Source organism: Diabrotica virgifera, chromosome 2 (genome assembly GCF_917563875.1).
Source record: "Diabrotica virgifera virgifera chromosome 2, PGI_DIABVI_V3a".
NCBI classification, from domain to species: domain Eukaryota; kingdom Metazoa; phylum Arthropoda; class Insecta; order Coleoptera; family Chrysomelidae; genus Diabrotica; species Diabrotica virgifera.
Genome location: NC_065444.1, coordinates 71,305,611 through 71,326,049, shown reverse-complemented (window position 1 = coordinate 71,326,049; position 20,439 = coordinate 71,305,611). Strand labels below are relative to the sequence as shown.

Here is a 20,439-nt window from a genome sequence, read left to right as displayed (position 1 = left end):
CACACCGCGAATATGCTTATTGTTAAAAACAGTAAAACTAAACTCATCCCCTCTTCTTTCATGTCCAAAATGGTCGGCCATTTGTTTTAGAGCGAAACAGTGGTGTAGTGTGTTGTAAAAAGGGGAAGTACAGTTAGTACGGAAGAAATAAGTCGCAAGTACTTAAAAAATTACACTTTTATAAAAAAGAACTTTTTATAATAAAACGTGTTTTTATTATTTATAGGAGAGAATATAAAATAATTTGACGATACAAAATGCTTAAAATTCCAAAAATTACACTATAACAAAAAAGTACTTTTTATAATAACACGGTTTTGTTATATACAGGACACAATATGTTTCGAAAGAATAAAATATGAATGTTTAGTAGGTGTATTAACTGTTAAAATTATAATTCCAAAAATTACAGTAGTATAAAATAGCTATATTTGTATAACAAGGGAGGAAAGTGCTACTTTTCCTCCCGAGAATGAAGTAGTAACGCAGTAACCATTCAAGGGAGGAAAAGGCACTTTATCCACATGTTATACATATGGTTTTTCCACCTCCCTTAATTAACACGTCATTTTTTCATTTTTAAATCATTTATTTATGTAACTAACTAACAATAGTTATTTACGTACCAAGTCAGTAAAGTTACTCTTTATACGAGTCTAATATTATGAGCAGAGCGAGCGTTAGCGAGCGAGGCGAATAACAGACGAGTTTTAAATAACAGAAAGCGGTTTTATTGCAACCTTAAGGTTTACTTAAAAACCAAATAGTTTTAATTTTAGTTTTATTCTACAGTTTTAAAGCATCCTTAAAATACTTAATAAACCCGTTCGGCGCTACTTGGGAATTGCTATTATAAAAAGTTGTTTAAAATTAAAAATTATGTTTTAGTGTGCAATTATATCATTCTAATTTAAATATTTTGAACTATAAAGGTACTTTACTCTTGATCGAAATTCATATTTTTTATAAACCTCGTATAAAATTAATAAAATTTGATATATGACGGTTGCATCATAAATCTTAGACCATGAAGAGCTTTTTATGAAGAATATCTTTTCTTCGTCAAATTAAAAATAAGAGTTATAAATGAAAATGTTGTTCGTATCCATAATTTGAGAAAAATTTTCAAATATTTTTTTCTATTAGAAGGATGCACATATCAGACCATAATTTTTTATTCCAAACAAAATTTCATATAGTCGGTTCGCTAAACTCAGACACAACTGGCTAGTGATTTTAGTCAGTAATTTTGCCAATTTGGCAAAAAAAAATACTAAGTAGTTAATAATTACTAAATAATTAGTAATTTTGACAATTTTGGCAAAATTGGCAAAAAACTAAAAAATTAACTACTAAAATCACTAGCCAGTTGTGTCTGAGTTTAGCGAACCGACTATAATAACAATTTTCATTTCATAACAAATGGAACAGTCCATCATTAGGTACTCCCATTAAAGGGGAGGCCTTATACTCGTATAAACCTTTTTAAAGTTTTTAATAAATTATTGCTTTAAAAATATACTCAAATTGTATTTTTGAACATCTTATTTATTTTATATAATAATTAAATTCACTATCAAATGTCATTGATATTTTAATAATATGTACTTCATTTAAAATTTAGTTTGGCATTCACGAAGTGTCAAACTCAAATGTAAATAACCTATGCATTGCTTGACAAATTCCGATTAAAAAACTTTTAGCAACGATTTCAGCTGACTGTGACGTCACATTTTAGACTTTGAGGTCGATTGTCTCGAAGACGGTTAGAGATATCGAAATGCCGTTTTCAGATTTGGATTCAGAAGACAAAACTACATAAGAAACCATCGATAAATCTGCTCTAAGTATTGCAGGAGCTGCAACGCAATAACACACAGACTTTGCGAATTTATAAATGAAAAGTTTTCGTTGAAAAACAAAAACTGACAGATAAACATTGAATTAACGGAAATTTCATTGTATAAAAAACTCTTACCTATGGTCGCAACAGAATTTTGAGCAGCTACAGCCAGTTGTTCTTGTGATGAAGCTGCGCCAGCTACCAAAGTCTTAGTATCCTCTACCAACGCCTTAGCAGTCTTCAATATATTCTCTCTGTGATTAGCGAACGATTCATGTTCGCTTTCGGGATTGAGATTTCCGGCAGTGGCAAACATGATGGTAGTTTCTAAATCGCCGATGATACCAGATACGGTGGAAGCTGCATTGATGCAAGCTTGGGTACCTCTGGATTCGTTTTGTAATGTGGCAAGAACACGGGAAACTTTCTCAGTTACGTTGCGTGAGCAATCTCCTACTTCTCGCAAGAGTACGTCATCTTTTCGGACTAAGCACTGGCCTCCTGTTTGGACGAGTTCTACGCAGGCGCCACCCAGTTGTTGAACAACTTCCTGTAAATAGATTTAGGCTACAATACTTCTTTATATGAAAAATATCAACAGAAAGATAATATATAGCCAAATGGAATATATTAGAGGGGGTATGGTTTGAAATACACATTTCAAACACATTTTTTGATTTTTTTTTAACTATGGTAGAATTATTTTATTTTTAAATTAAATAAACATTCAGTACAATTCAAACAATATTCGAAAAAAAATCAAAGCAAAATATTGAAAAATTAAACAAAGAGTGGCAAATTTTTACAGACACCTAAAAAAAATGAATTTTGCGGTGGACATCAGAACACATCATTAGATTATGTGAAACAAAAAATTCAAAAATATTTTAGTAGCTTATGAGTTTCTCTATGTAACGCTGTCGAGGTTTTTAGTTTTAACGGTTTTTGATATCACTCACAAGTCAAAATAAAGAAATTGTCTGTAAAAAAGGGTGAAAATCAACATATTAATTATTGCTAAACAAAAAATAAGAATAAAAGAAAAAAAATCTCGACAGCGTTACCCCAAGAAATGTATAGAAAAGATCAATACAAAATTTTGGGTGGATCGGTCAAATAGTTTTTGAGTTACAATGTCCATCGCCTTTGAAAAAAGCAGTTTTGAGAAAAAGGCGTTTAAAATTTTGGCAATTTTTATATTCAATATCTTTTTTGTCTGTCAAATCGTAAAGTGATGCAAACCGGAATATGTTTTTGAATAGCGGAGTAATTTACCAAATAGAAAGGGAACAGTTGTTGAACGTTTCTCACTACGCTCAAGCGCGAAGCTGCTGCAATGTGAGTCGAGGGTAGGGATATTCAACATTCTGTATTTTCGAAATTTTGCTCTAATCAATCTAAAATTTTCAGAGAGTATTGAAGTCATGTACTTTCATTTAAAATTAAAAAACGAAAATTTCCAAATTGTCAAACCAAACCCCCACCCCCCTTAACAAAAAACGCTACATTTTTAAAAATTAAAGTACTAAAATAAATACGTTAACTTTAATAAATAAAGATCTTTGTTACCCTTAGTCTGATTGCAACTTCGGCATTAGTGGCAGCTGCTGCAGCTCCAATACTATCGCCAGATAGTTGTGCATATTTGTGCGCAAGATCTGCAGATAATTGAGCCACCTTCTGAGGGTCAGTGGCAGCTTTGCTAGCAATTTCTCCGGCGATTTTAGCTATACTCTTCGCACAGTCCACCATTCGTGTTTGGTAATCAACGAATCCTAAGAAATTATAATGATTATTATTAATAATAGTAATTATTATTCATATTCGTTTACCTACAATACTATATAATTTAAGAATACTAATTAGGTGAAGTAAAGCGATATTATCAAGAAATATTTTCGACAAGGTATATTCAAAACTGGTCGGCTATTCACAGTGAAACAAATTCTGAACAAATCATGGGAATACGATATTGAGATGTCTACAGCATATTCATAGTTTTCAAACATGCCTATGACTCAATTAGTAGACATAAGTTATATCAAATGCTGCATAGCTTTAACATCCCCCAAAAATACATCCGACCAGTAACAGCAACAATGGAACTCGTCAACAGCAACTGTCAGAATACAAAATGAGCTCACTGAGAACTTTTCAACAGTCAAACGCTGGCATCGACACTATTCAGCTTGACTCTCGGATATGTGATAAGACAATTGAATATACGAAGAGCTAATCTCCTAACAAATAAATCAATACAGATTGTCGGCTATGCCGATGACATCAGCATTATGCCTCACAGAACGGAAGAGGCGGCAGAAATATGTTCACAATTAAAAACAAGGGCAAAAAAGACCGGACTAGAAATACATTTTCAAAAGACAAAAAAGCTAACACAGCTAGGGAAACAGACGCACAATTGAAATAGAGGACGATATTGAAACTGTAGAAAGTTTCACATATTTGGGAGTTGCATTAAATACGGATGGAACAAAATAACGAGAAACTCAAAGGAAAATAGTAAAACAGTAAATATATTTCAAATACTGTCGTGTAGGAGTACTTACCAATATCACCATCAGATAAGATGAGAGAAGCACGACTATCCGACAATCGAGTCATGGCTCTTGTGAGATTATCAACTACACCAGACACTATACCACTCTGTGTAGAAATAGCTTCAAGGCTGGTCACTAGATCTTGTAGATTATCTCTAATGGAGTTGGCACATTCATCAATATCCGGATGAATGTTAACTGCCTAAAAAAATATTTGAAAATTAATAAGAAAATATGAAATATTTATTTTTAACTATCGTACATAACCTTTGAAAAATTAGGCCAGCTACTACATAAGCTTTGTCAATTATTTCCGCCTCTATCTATGAAAGTGTAGTTCGGTACGGTATTTCTTTTAAAATATTATTTATGGCGTTTGTTTACTTACTTTTGGATTTCCACCACAATCTTTGGTCGCGTAGATGAAATTCAGCGCAGCTTCGGATACAGACTTTGCTTGGTCGAGGATCTGTTCCTGTTGTTTGGAGTTGTTCAGGTTAGAGGCAGCACTGATTGTACTTTCTACCAATGGTTCAAAGTACTGTACCAGTTGGTTAATTGCGTGACCTAAAAAATCATCAGTTGAACATTGAACAATTTATTATACAAGCAAATAGTATGCTGTTTCTATCTAAATATTGCACAAGCCAACAAAAAATCCTTCGTTCACTTGAAAACATACTACTCAACTCAACACCAAAATTGGAGTAGCTCTTGACAGAACTTCATATTTTAAAGTCCACCTACAAAGAACGTCAGCAAAACTAACAAAGGCGAAATAATATAATCCAAAAGCTACGTGACAGCTTACGTAGTTCCTCAACCTACGTACATCCGCTCTCGGACTTACATACTGGGCAGCTCAATGTGCTTCCCCGGTATGGCTCAATAGCAATCACACGAAGATTGTTGACACCCAATTAAACTAGTAGTCTAGGCGCCAAATAGAGGTCACCGTGTCATTTTCAATTCTGATGGACAAACTCAACGGTTTCTTATGGATTTTGGGCTGCTGATTACGAATTTCGAGGGGGGATTTCGATCCGAGTGGTCAAAAAATTGTTATAAACAATTTAATTGTTTATAAATTGTTTATAAGGCTCTGGTTCATAAACCAAAAGAGATAAAAAAAATTTTTCAAAAAAAATTTGTTCCCTAATTAAAAGCGAGGAAACAACCGTTTACTAAACTTAAATCCGACAATTAGAACTCAAGATATTGTAAAATTAGTACACAATGCAAATTGCAAAATAAGTATTTTTCGAAGCTTTACCGATCGTAACTCGGCTTCTACGCATGAAAATGAGCCTTATAAGGTGTTCTTTTAAAGCTTAATTAAAAGGCTTCCAAACAAAGTTTGTTAAATTATTTGATCTTCATTTGTTTTAAAGTTATACCCGTATGAAGTTATAATTTTCTTAAAAAAATTGTACATTAATTTGTTTATAAAGGTTTCAAGCAAACTTGAGCTATAAACATTTATACTTTAATTAACAATAATGATAAAACAACTCAAAAGGAACGATTTGAGCTTACGAAAATGTTCGTAAGTTTATTTTTGGCTAAGATGTCGACATTTTAATGGCGCGCTATGAGGCGCAAGATTGGCTCACAGTCAAGTAATTATGTATTCTTCGACGCTTTATCGATCGTAACTCGGCTTCTACGCATGAACATGAGCCAATATGTGATATCCATATAAAAATTGATCGAGTTCTTTTGCAGCACCATCATTCCATATAAAACGAGCATTTATGATGTGGCGGTATACACACAATTGACGGGACTTGATGATGCTGCAAAAGAACTAGATCCACTTTATATGGATATCATGTAGATAATTAGACTCTGAAGCCTCAAAAAGCTTTAGTTTTACTGCCTACAAGAACAGACTTGTACCAGCATGTAACTGTTAAAATTTCGCTGAAGAAAGAACGTATGCAGATGTAAAAAAGCTGATATTCCCTGTATATCTCTATGCAGATTTGCAGATGCATGAAAAAAATGTTTGTAAAAATAGTATTAATAAATAATATCAACTTACTTTTTAGTTATACTTCTGAAATATTAGTTTTTAATGTTTTTTTCTCATTTAGTGCAAAAAATAGAAGACAATGTAAATAGAATGAAAGGTGATACGAGGTACAATATGATGATTTAATTATAAGAATTTTATGATAAAATTTTATTAGGATCTTCAAAAATGAAAAATGAAGATAACGTATGTATACATAGAAATTATAATTTGCATCGAGAAGTTAGCGCGTGAACCTTTACGCGGTGAGCCGATCTTGCACCTCATAGCGCGCGCCATTAAAATATCGACATCTTGGCCAAAAATAAACTTATGAACATTTTCATAACCTCAAATTGTTTCTTTTGAGTTTTTCTATCATTATTGTTCATTAAAGTATAAATGTTTATAGCTCAAATTTGCTTGAAACCCTTATAAACAAATGAATGTACAATATTTTTAAGAAAATTGTAATTTCAAACTGGTATAACTTTAAAAACAAATGAAGATCAAGTAACTTAACACACTTTGTTTGGAAGCCTGTTAATTAATCTTTAAAACGACACCTTCTAAGACTTATTTGCATGCGTAGAAGCCGAGTTACGATCGATAAAGCTTCAAAAAATACTCATTTTGCAATTTGCAATTTGCATTGTGCACTAATTTTACAATATCTTGAGTTCTAATTATTAGATTTAAGTTTAGTAAACGGTTTTTTCTTCGTTTTTTATTAAGGAACAAATTTTATTTGAAACATTCTTTTTATCTCTTTTAGTTTATGAGCCAGAGCCTTATAAACAATTAAATTGTTTATAACAATTTTTTGACCACTCGGATCGAAATCCCCCCTCGAAATTCGTAATCAGCAGCCAAAAATCCATAAGAAACCGTTGAGTTTGTCCATCAGAATTGAATATGACACGGTGACCCCTCTGGCGCCTAGACTATAGACAATGCGAATGATTTCAGGTACAGTTAGACCAACATCGAACTATTGGCTTCCCATTCTGAGTCATATCCCACCATCGTAACTACAAAGGCATTCTCTTCTCAAAGAATACAGAAAAATCCAGGCTAACCATCAACTCCCATCCACAATAACAAGATGGATATCGAAATGAATAGACCGCGCTCCAGATATCCTCCATTGTTAAAGGCCACCTCCTTACATCAGGAACATTTCAGCCTCACCAACGCCCGAGAAGACAATTCGAGAGCAACTCACTTGCTCCAAGTGCACCAAATCGCCTGTATACATCAGAAATCGCCACGCTTTGAACTACCCCGCAATATATAGACAACGCTGGGCAGAATAAGAAAAAAGCAGCATTATATGTGTTGAGAGCTTATGGGAAAAGCCCTTGCTCCTGAGTGTGACTGAGGTACGCAACGACCGACTGTCAATAATATTGTTGAACAATGCAACATAGTTGCAACAGATGGTTATTCAAAATAAAAGCAAAACTAAATTTAAATATCGATTTGTCTTGGCGTTCTTTGCTAAAATGGTACCTAATAACTGAGACAATTTGAGGTATCCAACAGAAACATCACATTGTATATACATCACTTTCTGAAACCAGAAACTGATAATTATCGGCAGAACTGTGAAAATAGAGGTGGCAACGAATGATTTGAACAGTTTAAAAATCTCAAAACTTTAAGTATTGCTGACTGGCACAACGTTAATAATAGTAATAATTCTGCGAAAATAATACAGTAGCAGCTAAAAATATGCCTAAGATACACAGAAAAACTACTGATATAGAAACCACAAAAAACTATGAAAGAACATCCTAGTTATTATAAATTCTCACATTGTTTAAAATTGACTAAAATGACTTACCAATATTTTCAGCTTCAAATTTGGCAGCGTGTTTTAAGGGTTCAATTGTATCGAAGAGTCCAGCAGCTGATCTTTCGACTTGTTGACTGTAAACTGGAAGCGTGGCAGCTCTTCTCGGAGCTAAAGATTGAGACACTGCATCCATGTAGGCAGCATCCAACGTTTTCAAGTGATTGCTAATAATTTGAGCAGCAGCTTCGCATTCTGACTTTCCAGGAGCTTCAGTCCTGAAAAAAATTTGAAGTGAATAAAATAGTTTTTTATACGCGTTGTTTTGACAGAACATGGCATCAACAATGAAAGTTCTGTTAAAACCATTTTCTCGTTGTGCTGACCAATATTTCTTAATTTTATGGCTTTTCCAAGTACGTATATAACGGGTGATTCATTTAGAGGTAGGTGCTTTTTTTTTCAAAAAGAAAAAACAATGAAAAAAATGAATTTTATTTGAAGATCTTCAAAAGAACCATTCCTTACAATGGACCGCGATAGTCGTGACGTCAAAACGTCAAAAAAAGGTTTCCAAACACGTTGTGTCTAGGTACACGCTAAAATGTACGCGCAAATAAAAAAGTTAAACTTCATCAAGCTAGTGCCAGGGCCGTCTTAACCCGGGGGTGCAAGGGGTGCAAGGCACCCGGGCGCCAAGTCCAAGGGGCGCAATCTGAACACTTGCTAGGCTCAAACTTGCGCTTTTTGCCCTTAAAAAAACTACAAATAAAAAAACATACAAGTGCACTTTCGGTATTTTTCACAAATGCTATTAAGGCTTACTACACCTACGATATAGAAATGAAATTTGAAACCCATTTAGATTATTCCGGCAATAATTTTAAAAAGGTGACGCGTACACTATTTTGACCAATATTGAATGTGGAGTGACAATGAATCACAAACTTGTAAAAATTATCAGTGTATCCGAATCGCCGCGATAAATCGCAGCAATTTATTGTGACGATAAATTGCTGCGATTTATTGATTATTTTTAAGCTGTTTAGACGCTGCGATAAATTGTTGCGATTGATTATAAACTGAAACAACTCGATCGTTACAATAAATTGATGCAATCCGATACCAACTCCAATCCAATTACAAATCCGATGATAATTTGAATTACAATGATAAATTGAAACAACTCGATTGATATCTATAAATTGCTGCGATTTATCGCTGTGTCTAAACGCTGCCTAAACAAAGTTTTAAAGTCGACTTCTATTATTATATATTGGACATTGCCATCGCAAAAGTAAGTGAAAGATTTGAAATGTTGAGGGAACATAATTATAATTTTTCTTTCATGGAAAGTATATTGAGTTGGAGAAACTCCGAAGAACACTTAAAAAACAACACAATGTGTAAATTTACAAAAAAAAAACCAGCGCTTGGAAACAGATCTGATAGAGCTTATGAAGATCTATTCCATGAGTTAGAATAAAATTGTTACCAATATTTTTTAAAAATATAGACACAACTCCACTCGATATTTTAAGCTATAATAGATTCTATCAATAAAATAATTTACTCTCCGTTTTCCAAAATATTTCTACATGCCTAAGGATAATATTTAACCTTTCCAGTAACAATAGCTGAAGGAGAAAGGTCTTTTTTTAAACTTAAATTGATCAAAAATAATTGGCTTTAACAAAGTAGAGAAAAGCAAATAAAAATAGGAACCATATTTTTTAATATACAAGGTGGGCCAAAGAAACCAGTCCACCTCGATATTTGGCAGTAGTTATTAGATTTTAAGGAAATGGAGAAACATTTCGATTTTTATTTTTATATTGCAATTTTTTAGCATATATTTCATACTGGTGACGTCATTCATCTGAGCGTGATGACGTAATCGATCATTTTTTAAATGGGAATAGGGGTCGTGCGTACCTCATTTGAAAGGATGTTCAATTCCCTATTCAGTAATGTAAACATTAATATCACTATTTATACAGGGTTGCCAAAAAAATAATTTTTGAATTAAATTAATTGACGCAAAGGCAAAAAGAAGAATGTTTGTATTTATTTAACTTAAAATACATTGTACTGCTGTCAGAAAATAGAAAAAAATGTTTATTTCACAAATAAACATTTCTTTTCGCTTAAATGAAATCAAAAACAGCGTCCCACCTACCTCTTAGCAGTTTGAACATTTAATTTAAGCGAAAAGCAATGTTTATTTGCCAAATAAACATGTTTTTCTACTTTCTGCAGCAATAAAATGTATTTTGAGTTAAATAAATTACCTAGATTCTTCTTTTTCTGCCAATTAATTTAATTCAAAAATTATTTTTTTGTCCACCATGTATAATTAATGATATTAATGTTTATATTTCTAAATAGAGAATTGAACATCCTTTCAAATGAGCTACCACCCACGACCCCTATTATTCCCATTTAAAAAATCATCGATTACGTCATCACGGCCAGATGGATGACGTCACTAGTATGAAATCTATATCAAAAAATTGTAATTTAAAAATAAAAATCGACCTCTCTCGGCATTTCCTTAAAATCTAATAACAACTGCCAAATATCGAGGTGGACTGTGTTCTTTGGCCCACCCTGTATAAATAAAGAAAGCCAACATAATTAGTTTTAATTTTAGCGTACCTATAAACCTATATAATCTTCTGACAAAAGGGGGCGCAAAGATGAGTCTTGCACCCCGGCGCCGTGTATGGTTAAGACGGCCCTGCTAGTGACTATTTAGCGTGGGCAGTGACTGTATATTTTGATACACGCGTTGATATGTTTAGTGTTTGTTTGATAGAAAAATATTTGTTATGACCTTTAATTCTACCTAACTTTTTTATTTGCGTACACGTTAGCGTATACCTAGACACAACGTGTTTGGAAAAATTTTGACGTTTTGATGTCACACTATCACGGTCCATTACTTCTGAAAGATAATTTCTTTTAAATGTTAGCCGTGACTGAGGTTAAGATGGTCCATTCTGAAGTTCTAATTCTTGATGATAGTCCGTTCTTTAACGGTAAAATAGTGCAAAACCTCTAAATTTTAAAGAACCGCTTGAATGGACATGAAATTTGGCATACACATAGCTAACAAGTCAAAGAAAAAAGTGATATTGTGCCGATATGTGCTTTTGCCCTGGGGGTGGTTTTCACCCCCTTTTGGGGGTGAAAAAATATTCGTCCAAAGTAAGTCAGGAAATGGATAAACTGACTAATTTTAAGTAACTTTTGTTCTATAGAGTTTTTTCACTAAGTCAATACTTTCGAGTTAGTTGCCAGTGAATATGTTCATTTTTTCAACAAAATAACCACGCTTTTAGGCGGTTTTTCGCAAATAACTCAAATATTAAGTATTTTGTCGAAAAAACATTCTTAGCAAAAATATAGCCTGTAAAAAATTTAAAAAAATGGTGTATATATCACGTCTCTATACCTAGTAGAAGCAGAGTTATAGCTAATGAAAAATAGGTTCATATTCGTCAAATTCCAAATGGAATACTTTAACGTGAAATAACCAAAAATGAAGCACATTTCGGGGATAACTCATTAAAACTTATTTAAAGTGTTTAAAAAAAGCTTCATTTAAAAGGGGTTGACGAGTCACTGATCACGAATGTGTGTAAATTTAGAAACACCAAATCTTAATCAATTTTTGTCTAACAGAAAAACAAAAAAATACATGATATTCAAAAAAGCAATGCTGACTTTTTTTTGTTTTTCGAGATTTTTGGTATCTCTAACAATTTTTAAGTTATTTTGAAAAAAGCATATTTTTCAAAATTAAAATTTTTAAAAATTTTACTTTGAAACCAAATTTTTTTAAAAATAAGCACTTTGAATCAATGAAACTTACAAATCATATAAACACAACATAAGTAAAATAATTTGTGGAGCGGTAACTATTAATTTCATTTAAGTTGCTAATTAGGGCTTCCGATTTTTTTTTGCTAAAACAAAAGGGACCAACTTTATTTTGAGCGTAACTTGCTTAAATTTAATGCTAGAAACTTTTTGTAAAAACAGAAATAAAGCTTTTTTTAAACACTTTAAAAAAGTTTTAATGGGTTTTCCCCAAAAAGTGCTTAATTTTTTGGATATTTCACGTCGAAATATTCTATTTGAAATTTGGTGAATATGAATCTATTTTTCATTGGCTATAACTCTGGTTCTACGAGATCCAGAGACCTAACGCAAACACCATTTTTTTGACTTTTTTATAAGCTATATTTTTGCTAAGAACTTTTTTTTCGGCAAAGGTTGCCCCAAAGGTAAAAGTCTAGAGGTGTGCTGTCACAGGATCTAGGCGGCCAATTCACTGGTCCGAAGCGTGAAATAAATTGTTCACCGAATCGTTCTCACAGTAAAGCATGGCATGGCAAGTGGTGTCATCTTGTTGGGACCAAATATCGTCGAGATAACGAGCTTCAATTCCGGGCACTAAATAATCGTTATTATGGCGCGATAACTGTCTCTATTCACAGTAACATTCTAGCCTTTCTGTTTTAAAGAAATATGAACGGACGATTCCACCGGATCATAAACAATACCAAACAGATGATTTTTCTGGATATAATGGCAACTCAAACATCTTCGGGTTGTTCACCACCGCAAATACGGGTATTTTGTTTATTCACGTACCCATTTACTTCAGTGATGTGGCTACTTCAGACGTCAGGTGCCGTTTACGCGCCAGCGAGTGATATGGTTACTTCAGTTAGGTGCCGTTCAATAAAATGGCTCCTAGTCAAGTTCCATCTTCTTCGATTGGCAGCAAATGGTTTAAGCCAAAGATGGGCCTAATCGGAATTTTTTTTTTCAAAAACAGTGGATCTTCTGCAAGCTTATCAAGAGCCCATCGACTGAAACGGTGACGTCTAAGAAGGTCGGTCGGCTTCAGATCTTACACTAATTAAATTTTGTATGCTTCTAAAATAAGATCCTTACGTAAATAATGTTAAGAGCAAACAGTAGCGCGTCATCAATATAACTTCGGTAGATAGTATCATACCTTTTTTCGTAAGGTCCGCGAAACTTGGCAACAGTGGTAATCTTTGACAGTATCTAAGATAAATATTTTGACAATTTAACTCATAGGCGCGCTAAATGGAAGTAATAGAAAACAATTTGGTTATTAGTAAATAAATATTTATAAAAATAAACCAAAATGGGTGAAAATTTTATGTTAACATACGGTTAACATACAAAAGGTATTTGCACGAAATAATAGGTATAAATAATCATTTCGTTGTGACGCGAAACAAGAGCTGTGTTTTATTTAGTTCATAATTTCCATGTTCGCATAATGTTGGCACGGTTTTTAATGGACTTTTTCTTGGAAGGTTTCACTTTATTTTTCGTTTGATTAACTTTTCCCATTTTGTTACAACTATTGATAATATTATTATATTGACAATATTTTTAGAATAAAAGATCCTCCTAAAACTGTATATACTCGCATTAGAATTCGAAATATTTTTACGTAAAATATACTTATCTATCTATAGACCTACATATAACTAAAATTCACAATTAACAATAATTTATTTTTTCAAATAGGCGAATAACTTAGTTCTATTGGACAAAAATATAATTAATTAACTATAAATAAACACTACTTTCCTATGAAACAACAATAACGAATTCTTAAAATAACACACTACTGCACTAAACAGATATCGACAAAAATAACAGAAAATAGAAAATCTGACGCAGGTATGTCAAAATGACAGTGACAATTTCTCTATGTTGTCTAATTAGTTATTAGTTATAATATGTTCGATTTCTTGTTAGAAATATAAAAATTTTAGAAGGTCCAAAATGACACACAAACCAAGGCATGGGATAAAAAAAGTTTCTTTAAAGGAAGTTTATTATTTTGTTCTTGTTAATGGCGGTACAGGCTCTTTTTTTAATATCGTATTTAATTAGGTACAGAGTAATTTCCACCTACTCATATATTTCTCAAATTGGGCTCTGCACCGCCATTCTTTATTATATTACGAATATGTGTGCCAAATATCTCGACAAAATATTCAAAATTACAGCCGCAATCTTGGACCGCGTTTGTTGCTACCTGTTGATCGCTACTGTAGCCTCTTAAGTTGTTGCATACGACACGCCAAACTATCCGCTACTGCAGCTATATTTACTTCAGTACGCGCTGAATGTGGTCTACTTGGTCGCGTGTTATCCAATAATGAAAACTGGGTTTCAGACTTACTGATGGTACAGCGAATTGTGCATTCGGTAGGCCGATTATGTCAATCAAAAGTTGCTCTAAGCGCACATTTCTCCACATTCCTCATAGAACGCCCATTTTCGTAATACAGCTGAATAATTTCTAGATACTGTACCGGGCTAAGTCTTTCCATGATAAAATGTAAAACAATACTGAACAAAAACGCAACGTCAGGTGACATGATTCATGTACGATCTCACATCAAATCCCCACTAAAAAGTACTTCTAAATGAATCACCTGTTACTTGCAAAAAGTGACTTAAGGCTATGGGTACATAATTCGCAAATATTTTACGTGTATCCTTACTTTTTCTGTCTTTACACGGCAAATTACGTGTAGTAAAATTCACACTGGTGTGGATATGTAAACATTACTAGAATGTCATTCTACTTGAAAATGTCATAATTAATTTAAAGAGATGGCTTTTGAATGTTCTTGGATGACTGTTATTTTTATAATTGCAAATGATTAATTCAGTTAATAAATGTGATAATTTTTTCACTAACTATGTTTTCAGTGATTGTAATAATTTATTTGTACAACAAAAACTAATAATCAATCGAGAAAAGAGGAAAAGTGTTAAAGTGATTTTTTAATAATAATATGTTGTTATTTTGGAACGCTTACAATTTTGAACATCTCTAACAACAAAATACTTGGATCACAGGATATATCTGATGTATTCTCTGCTTGGATCTTCCACAAATAATACACAATAAATAACTTTTTATTAAGTTCACGTCTTAAATCAATTATTTATCAAATACACTATATATCAATAATATTTAATCAATTTCTCAAAATATTCCCGATGCAATGTCAAATATTTAAAATTGTCACTGATTGTCAGTGTCTGACTGACAATATATGCTGACAATATTATATTCGGTTGAGTGCGTTGTAAGACAAAGACAGATTTGGAAAATATTACCACGGCATTGTGTTCATTTTTTTCAAATCCTGAAAAAACCAATAAATATTTTTGAAAAATTTAAACGCAGAATGAAAGACTAAATTATTACCGAGGGCCGAAAGTCCCTTAGAATAAATAAAAAGTTTATTTTGAATGAGATATTTGAAATTAAATATCACACTAAATTTTCTCTTAGTTTTCTCACCCCTGTAACTTATTAAAATAAACATTATAGAAGTTCTCAGGGACTTTCGGCCCTCGCTAATAACGTAATCTTTCATTCTGCGTTTAAATTTTTCAAAAATACCTATTAGTTTTCTCAGGATTTGAAAAAAATGAATCCCCATTTGAATAGCATTGCAGCCGAAAATACGTACCGATCCTCTTAAGGTAAGCTACTGTCTATACCACTTAATAACGTTTAAAAAATATATTAAAATCTAAACCAATCTCTTGTATACATACTTTATATTCACAACAAGCTGTTTGATTGCATCAGACACATTTTTGGAGCAACCAGCAAAATGTTGCCACGTTGAAGGATCCTTGGGCATGATAATGAGATTTTTTGTTGCGTTAATGACGGCACAGGAAGTGTCTATCAGTTTACGACCAGAATCGACAACGGGCTGTTGGGCATGACGAGCTTCGGGAGGTATTTTTGCAGGGATGGTGGCGAATTCGCTAGAGCTTGCATATACGCAAAGATTTTCAACGGCATCTGGAATTAAATTAAAACAATCTTTTGGTATCACTAGTATTCTAAAAATATATAAATATCTACCTAGCAGCGGTCTTGTAGCTTCGGCGCACCTAATTCTATTTTCCTCGGAATAATCAGCGTCTAGAGCTTTGATCTCTTTCACCAGAGCAGCTGTACTATTAGCTACAGCTTTGGCACTTTGGACGAACTGTCTCTTGGCAACAGGATTGGTAGTTTTAGAACTGGCTATCCTACAAGAATTACATAAGGCACTGGTGTGCTTGGCGATAAGAGTAGCAGCTTCTAGGACCTGCTTCTGGGGACTCGTTGGTGACGAAAGAGCTGCACATCCTTGGTGAATAGCTTGGGAAGCTCTTGCGAATTGGGCCTGATCTACTAAGCCGGGGCGGCCAGCTATGCTCGAAGGATCTGACACACCAATCTAAAAGTAATTTAATATTAAAGTTTTACATTACACAAAGCTCTTTGAAAACTAACTTAAAATATGTTGCAGTAGATATTTTACAATATATTTTCTTAGAGAAAAAAAGTTTCAAAAGACCTACACCTTCAGTATCAATTGAAGACCTAAGTGGAAGAAGGGGGTATGTCATATTTTCTAAAATTTTGAGTTTCCTAGTGAATGAAGGTGGTATGTATCTTCACGATCATATGACACTTACTGTACCTTATACTGTACCTCTAAAAAGCTTAATAGGAGATATTCTAGTGGATGAAGGTGGTATTTAACATATAAAATACGATTCTTGAATGGAAGAAGGAGGTATGAAACATTTTTCGATTTTTTCAGGTTTAAAATTTTCATAACTCGAGAACGATTAACCTTAGAGAAAAATTACAAAAGTCCCTTTTTGTTTCCAATGATCAAAAGTACCTAAAATAATGTCTACCCGAGCCGAAAAACTTTTATTTTTATAATTTGTTTAAATTTTTTTTAAAATAAATGTAGCAATAATTTCTAAATTATGGCATTTAGGTATCGAGAATATAACACGAAAAATAATCAGCATTTATTAAGGACTTCCAAACGTAAAAAATTTACAGGGTGTTCCATTTGAAATAAGAAAGTTCCAGAAAAACGGAAGATCTGACAACAATGTAATTACCACTATAATATCGACCGCATTAGAAAAACCTTTACTCACCAAAATCTACAAAAAATCGTGCAAGCCGTTTCCGAGATAATTGAGGCTTTTCATACATAAAACTCACTCTGTATAATATACTCCATTTAATAATACAAGGCAAGGTTGATGGAAGAAGAAGGGCAGGTCGAAGAAGACCGTCGTGGCTTAGAAACCTGAGAGAATGGTTTAACAGATTTTCTGCATCCCTTTTCCGAGCAGTCATCAACAAAATTACTATAGCCAATTTGATAGAGCACGGCACAGGAAGAAGAAGATTATTTTTTGTTCAATTACATAAATTTATGTAAAACTAATTATAGAGTATTATTTTATGCCACATACCCCCTTCATCCATTCAGATAAAGGATAGTTATACAAACTAAACTTAATGGAAGAAAGCGGTATGTACAGTTTTTATTTATTTTTAGAAAAAATACTAAAAATAAAAACAAATTATCAACATTATATGTAAAGGAATGCTTATAGCAATATAAATAAAGCCAAATAACACAAACAATATTTTCATGAAAAAAATAGAGGAATAAAAACTTTAACTGCCCATATCTCAAAAAGATAGGGTTTGTAACATACATTCTTCCACTTAGGTCTTCAATTCATAATGAACATCTATAAACAAAAATATTAATTTTAATAACTAGATTCTTTTCTATCTTTTCATAATTCTAAACCATGAACCAAATTGCAGCAGCAGACTACCAACGTTCCTTCTAGACATAATACAGCCTCTAGTTCATAACACAACACCTTTCGTCAAAATCTCACATAGATTTTTGTAAAAAACTAGCAAAAATAGTCAGTTTTGATATCAACAGTCTTCACCAATGTACCATTGGAAAAAACTTTAAAAATCATGTGAGGCAAACTAAAGAGGGATGATACCTACAGTGACAACAAAAACAAAACTGAATATATCAGCTATTATGGATCTACTAACACTTTAAACAATGACACTTGTCTTATTTTCAACAAGAAAATGATTTCTATAAGCAAATATTTCGGATTAGTCATGGGCTCATCTTTATTCCATTATTAGCAGATATATTTATGGAGGATTTCAACAAAATATTGTACACAAACAAGATGAATAACCCACAGTATGGTGGAAATATGTAGATGATGTGTTCTCCACTTGGTGTCACGGACCAGAAGCATTGAATAAATTCCCGATGGACATAAAAAATAAAGAAGAATCATTTAAATTTACCATGGGAAAAGAAAACAATAATTCATTTTCTTTTCTGGATGTGCTAATCGCACAGGATATGCAAGCAAAGTCTACAGAAAAGCACACCAATAGATTTAAATTACCACAACAACCACAACGCAAATATCAAAAAAGGAATTATCAAATCAAAATGTATTTCAGGAAGCAAAAAACTACTAACAAATGTTTTGACTAAAAATGACTACCCATTGTCATTTATAAATAAGGAATTCCACACGAATGAAAAAGGAAACAACAAAACACAAAAAGCAATCCAGAAACACTCACAAAGAAAGAGAAACACTCACTTTTTCTCTGAAAAAGAGAAAAGTCAGAGAATCAGCTCTCATCCTACTTAACGAAGAAAAATGTGTAGCAAACCCATCAGCGGAATGTAGCAGACTTTGAATGCCACTACTAAAAAAAACCCAACCCAACAGGAATATACCAATAACAGCGGAGTAACAGAAAGTCGGAGAAACATCACCTACAGTCATCATTCCCTTTGCCTTATCCCTATGCGGGGTCGGCTTCCCTAATAGCATTTCTCCACACAATTCTATCTTGGGTCATATCAATGTTAATCCCCTTTACCAACATGTCCTGCCTTATCGTCTCCCCCAGGTCTTCTTTGGTCTTCCTCTCCTGCTCCTTCCAGGAATATGCACTCAGCTATTCTTCGTATTGGGTGATTAACGTCTCGACGTTGAACATGACCAAACCATCTTAACCTATGCTCTCTCATTTTGGCATCAATTGGTGCCACATCTAGACTTTCCCTAATATACTCATTTCTAATTTTATCCTTTTTTGTACTCCACTCATCCATCTAAGCATTCTCATTTCCGCCACATGCATTCGTTGTTCCTCATCTTTTTCACTGCCCAACATTCAGTTCCGTACATCATAGCCGGCCTTATGGCTGTTTTATAGAATTTTCCCTTCAACTGCATTGGAATTTTTCTCTCACACAGCACACCACTCGCTTCCTTCCAGCCCTAATTCTACTGAATGCATCTCCATCTATTTCTACAATACTCTGTAATACCGATCCTAGGTACTTAAAACTATTGCTTTTCACAATCATTTCACCATCCAAAGATACCATTTTATTTGTAGTAACTCCATCTTTAAACGAGCATTCTGTTTTTGTCTTACTAAGTTTTAAACCTTTTTCCTCCAGAGCCTGTCTCCACTGTTCCAGTTTTTGTTCTAAGTCTCTTTCACTATTTCCTATTAACACTACATCATCAGCATACATTAGGCACCATGGAATGCTACCCTGTGGTTTCGCTGTTATCTGGTCCAAAACTAATGAGAATAAATACGGACTAAGCACCGAACCTTGGTGCAATCGTAATTTCACCTGAAATTTATCAGTCTCTCCCACAACTGTCCTAGCACTAGTCGTTACTCCCTCATACATATCTCTCACAATCTTTACATATTCGCCAGGGATTCCTTTCTTATCGAGTGCCCACCACAGAATCTCTCGAGGAACTCTATCATATGCTTTCTCAAGATCAATGAATACAATATGAGCGTTTGTTTCTTTACTCCTGTATTTTTCCATCAACTGCCTTATAATGAAAATTGCATCTGTTGTTGACCTGCCCTGCATAAAGCCAAATTGATTATCGGATATTTTGGTTATTTCACGTATCCGTCTATCAATTACTCTCTCCCATATTTTCATGGTGTGACTAAGAAGTTTTATAGCCCTGTAGTTTGTACATTGTTGTAATGTCTCCCTTGTTTTTGTAGACAGGTACTAATATACTGCTTCTCCATTCGTCTGGCATTTGTCCAACTTCCATGATTCTATTAAGGATCGTTTAAACACAGCGATAAGTCACAGCAACTAGTTGTGATGACAAGTTGCTGTGATTGAAACGCTGTTTAGACGCTGTGATAAGTTGACCACAACAAGTTGAAGAGGGGACCTAGACCCTTTTAGACCCTTCAATGAATTACAAC

General features: G+C 33.4%; 1 protein-coding gene across 6 annotated transcripts in view; it reads right to left on the bottom strand.

Annotated features, from left to right (window-relative positions):
- LOC114331131 (talin-2) overlaps positions 1–20,439 on the bottom strand; it is a 272,902-nt gene that overhangs the window by 45,622 nt on the left and 206,841 nt on the right. For all 6 annotated transcript variants that reach the window (XM_050643759.1, XM_050643761.1, XM_050643763.1 and 3 more), the window contains 7 exons: positions 16,171–16,531; positions 15,852–16,107; positions 8,262–8,488; positions 4,790–4,968; positions 4,411–4,603; positions 3,413–3,618; positions 1,979–2,393 (listed from right to left, as the gene is read on the bottom strand). In XM_050643759.1, the coding sequence (XP_050499716.1) occupies positions 1,979–2,393; positions 3,413–3,618; positions 4,411–4,603; positions 4,790–4,968; positions 8,262–8,488; positions 15,852–16,107; positions 16,171–16,531 (1,837 nt within the window). The remainder of the gene's footprint in view (positions 1–1,978; positions 2,394–3,412; positions 3,619–4,410; positions 4,604–4,789; positions 4,969–8,261; positions 8,489–15,851; positions 16,108–16,170; positions 16,532–20,439) is intronic.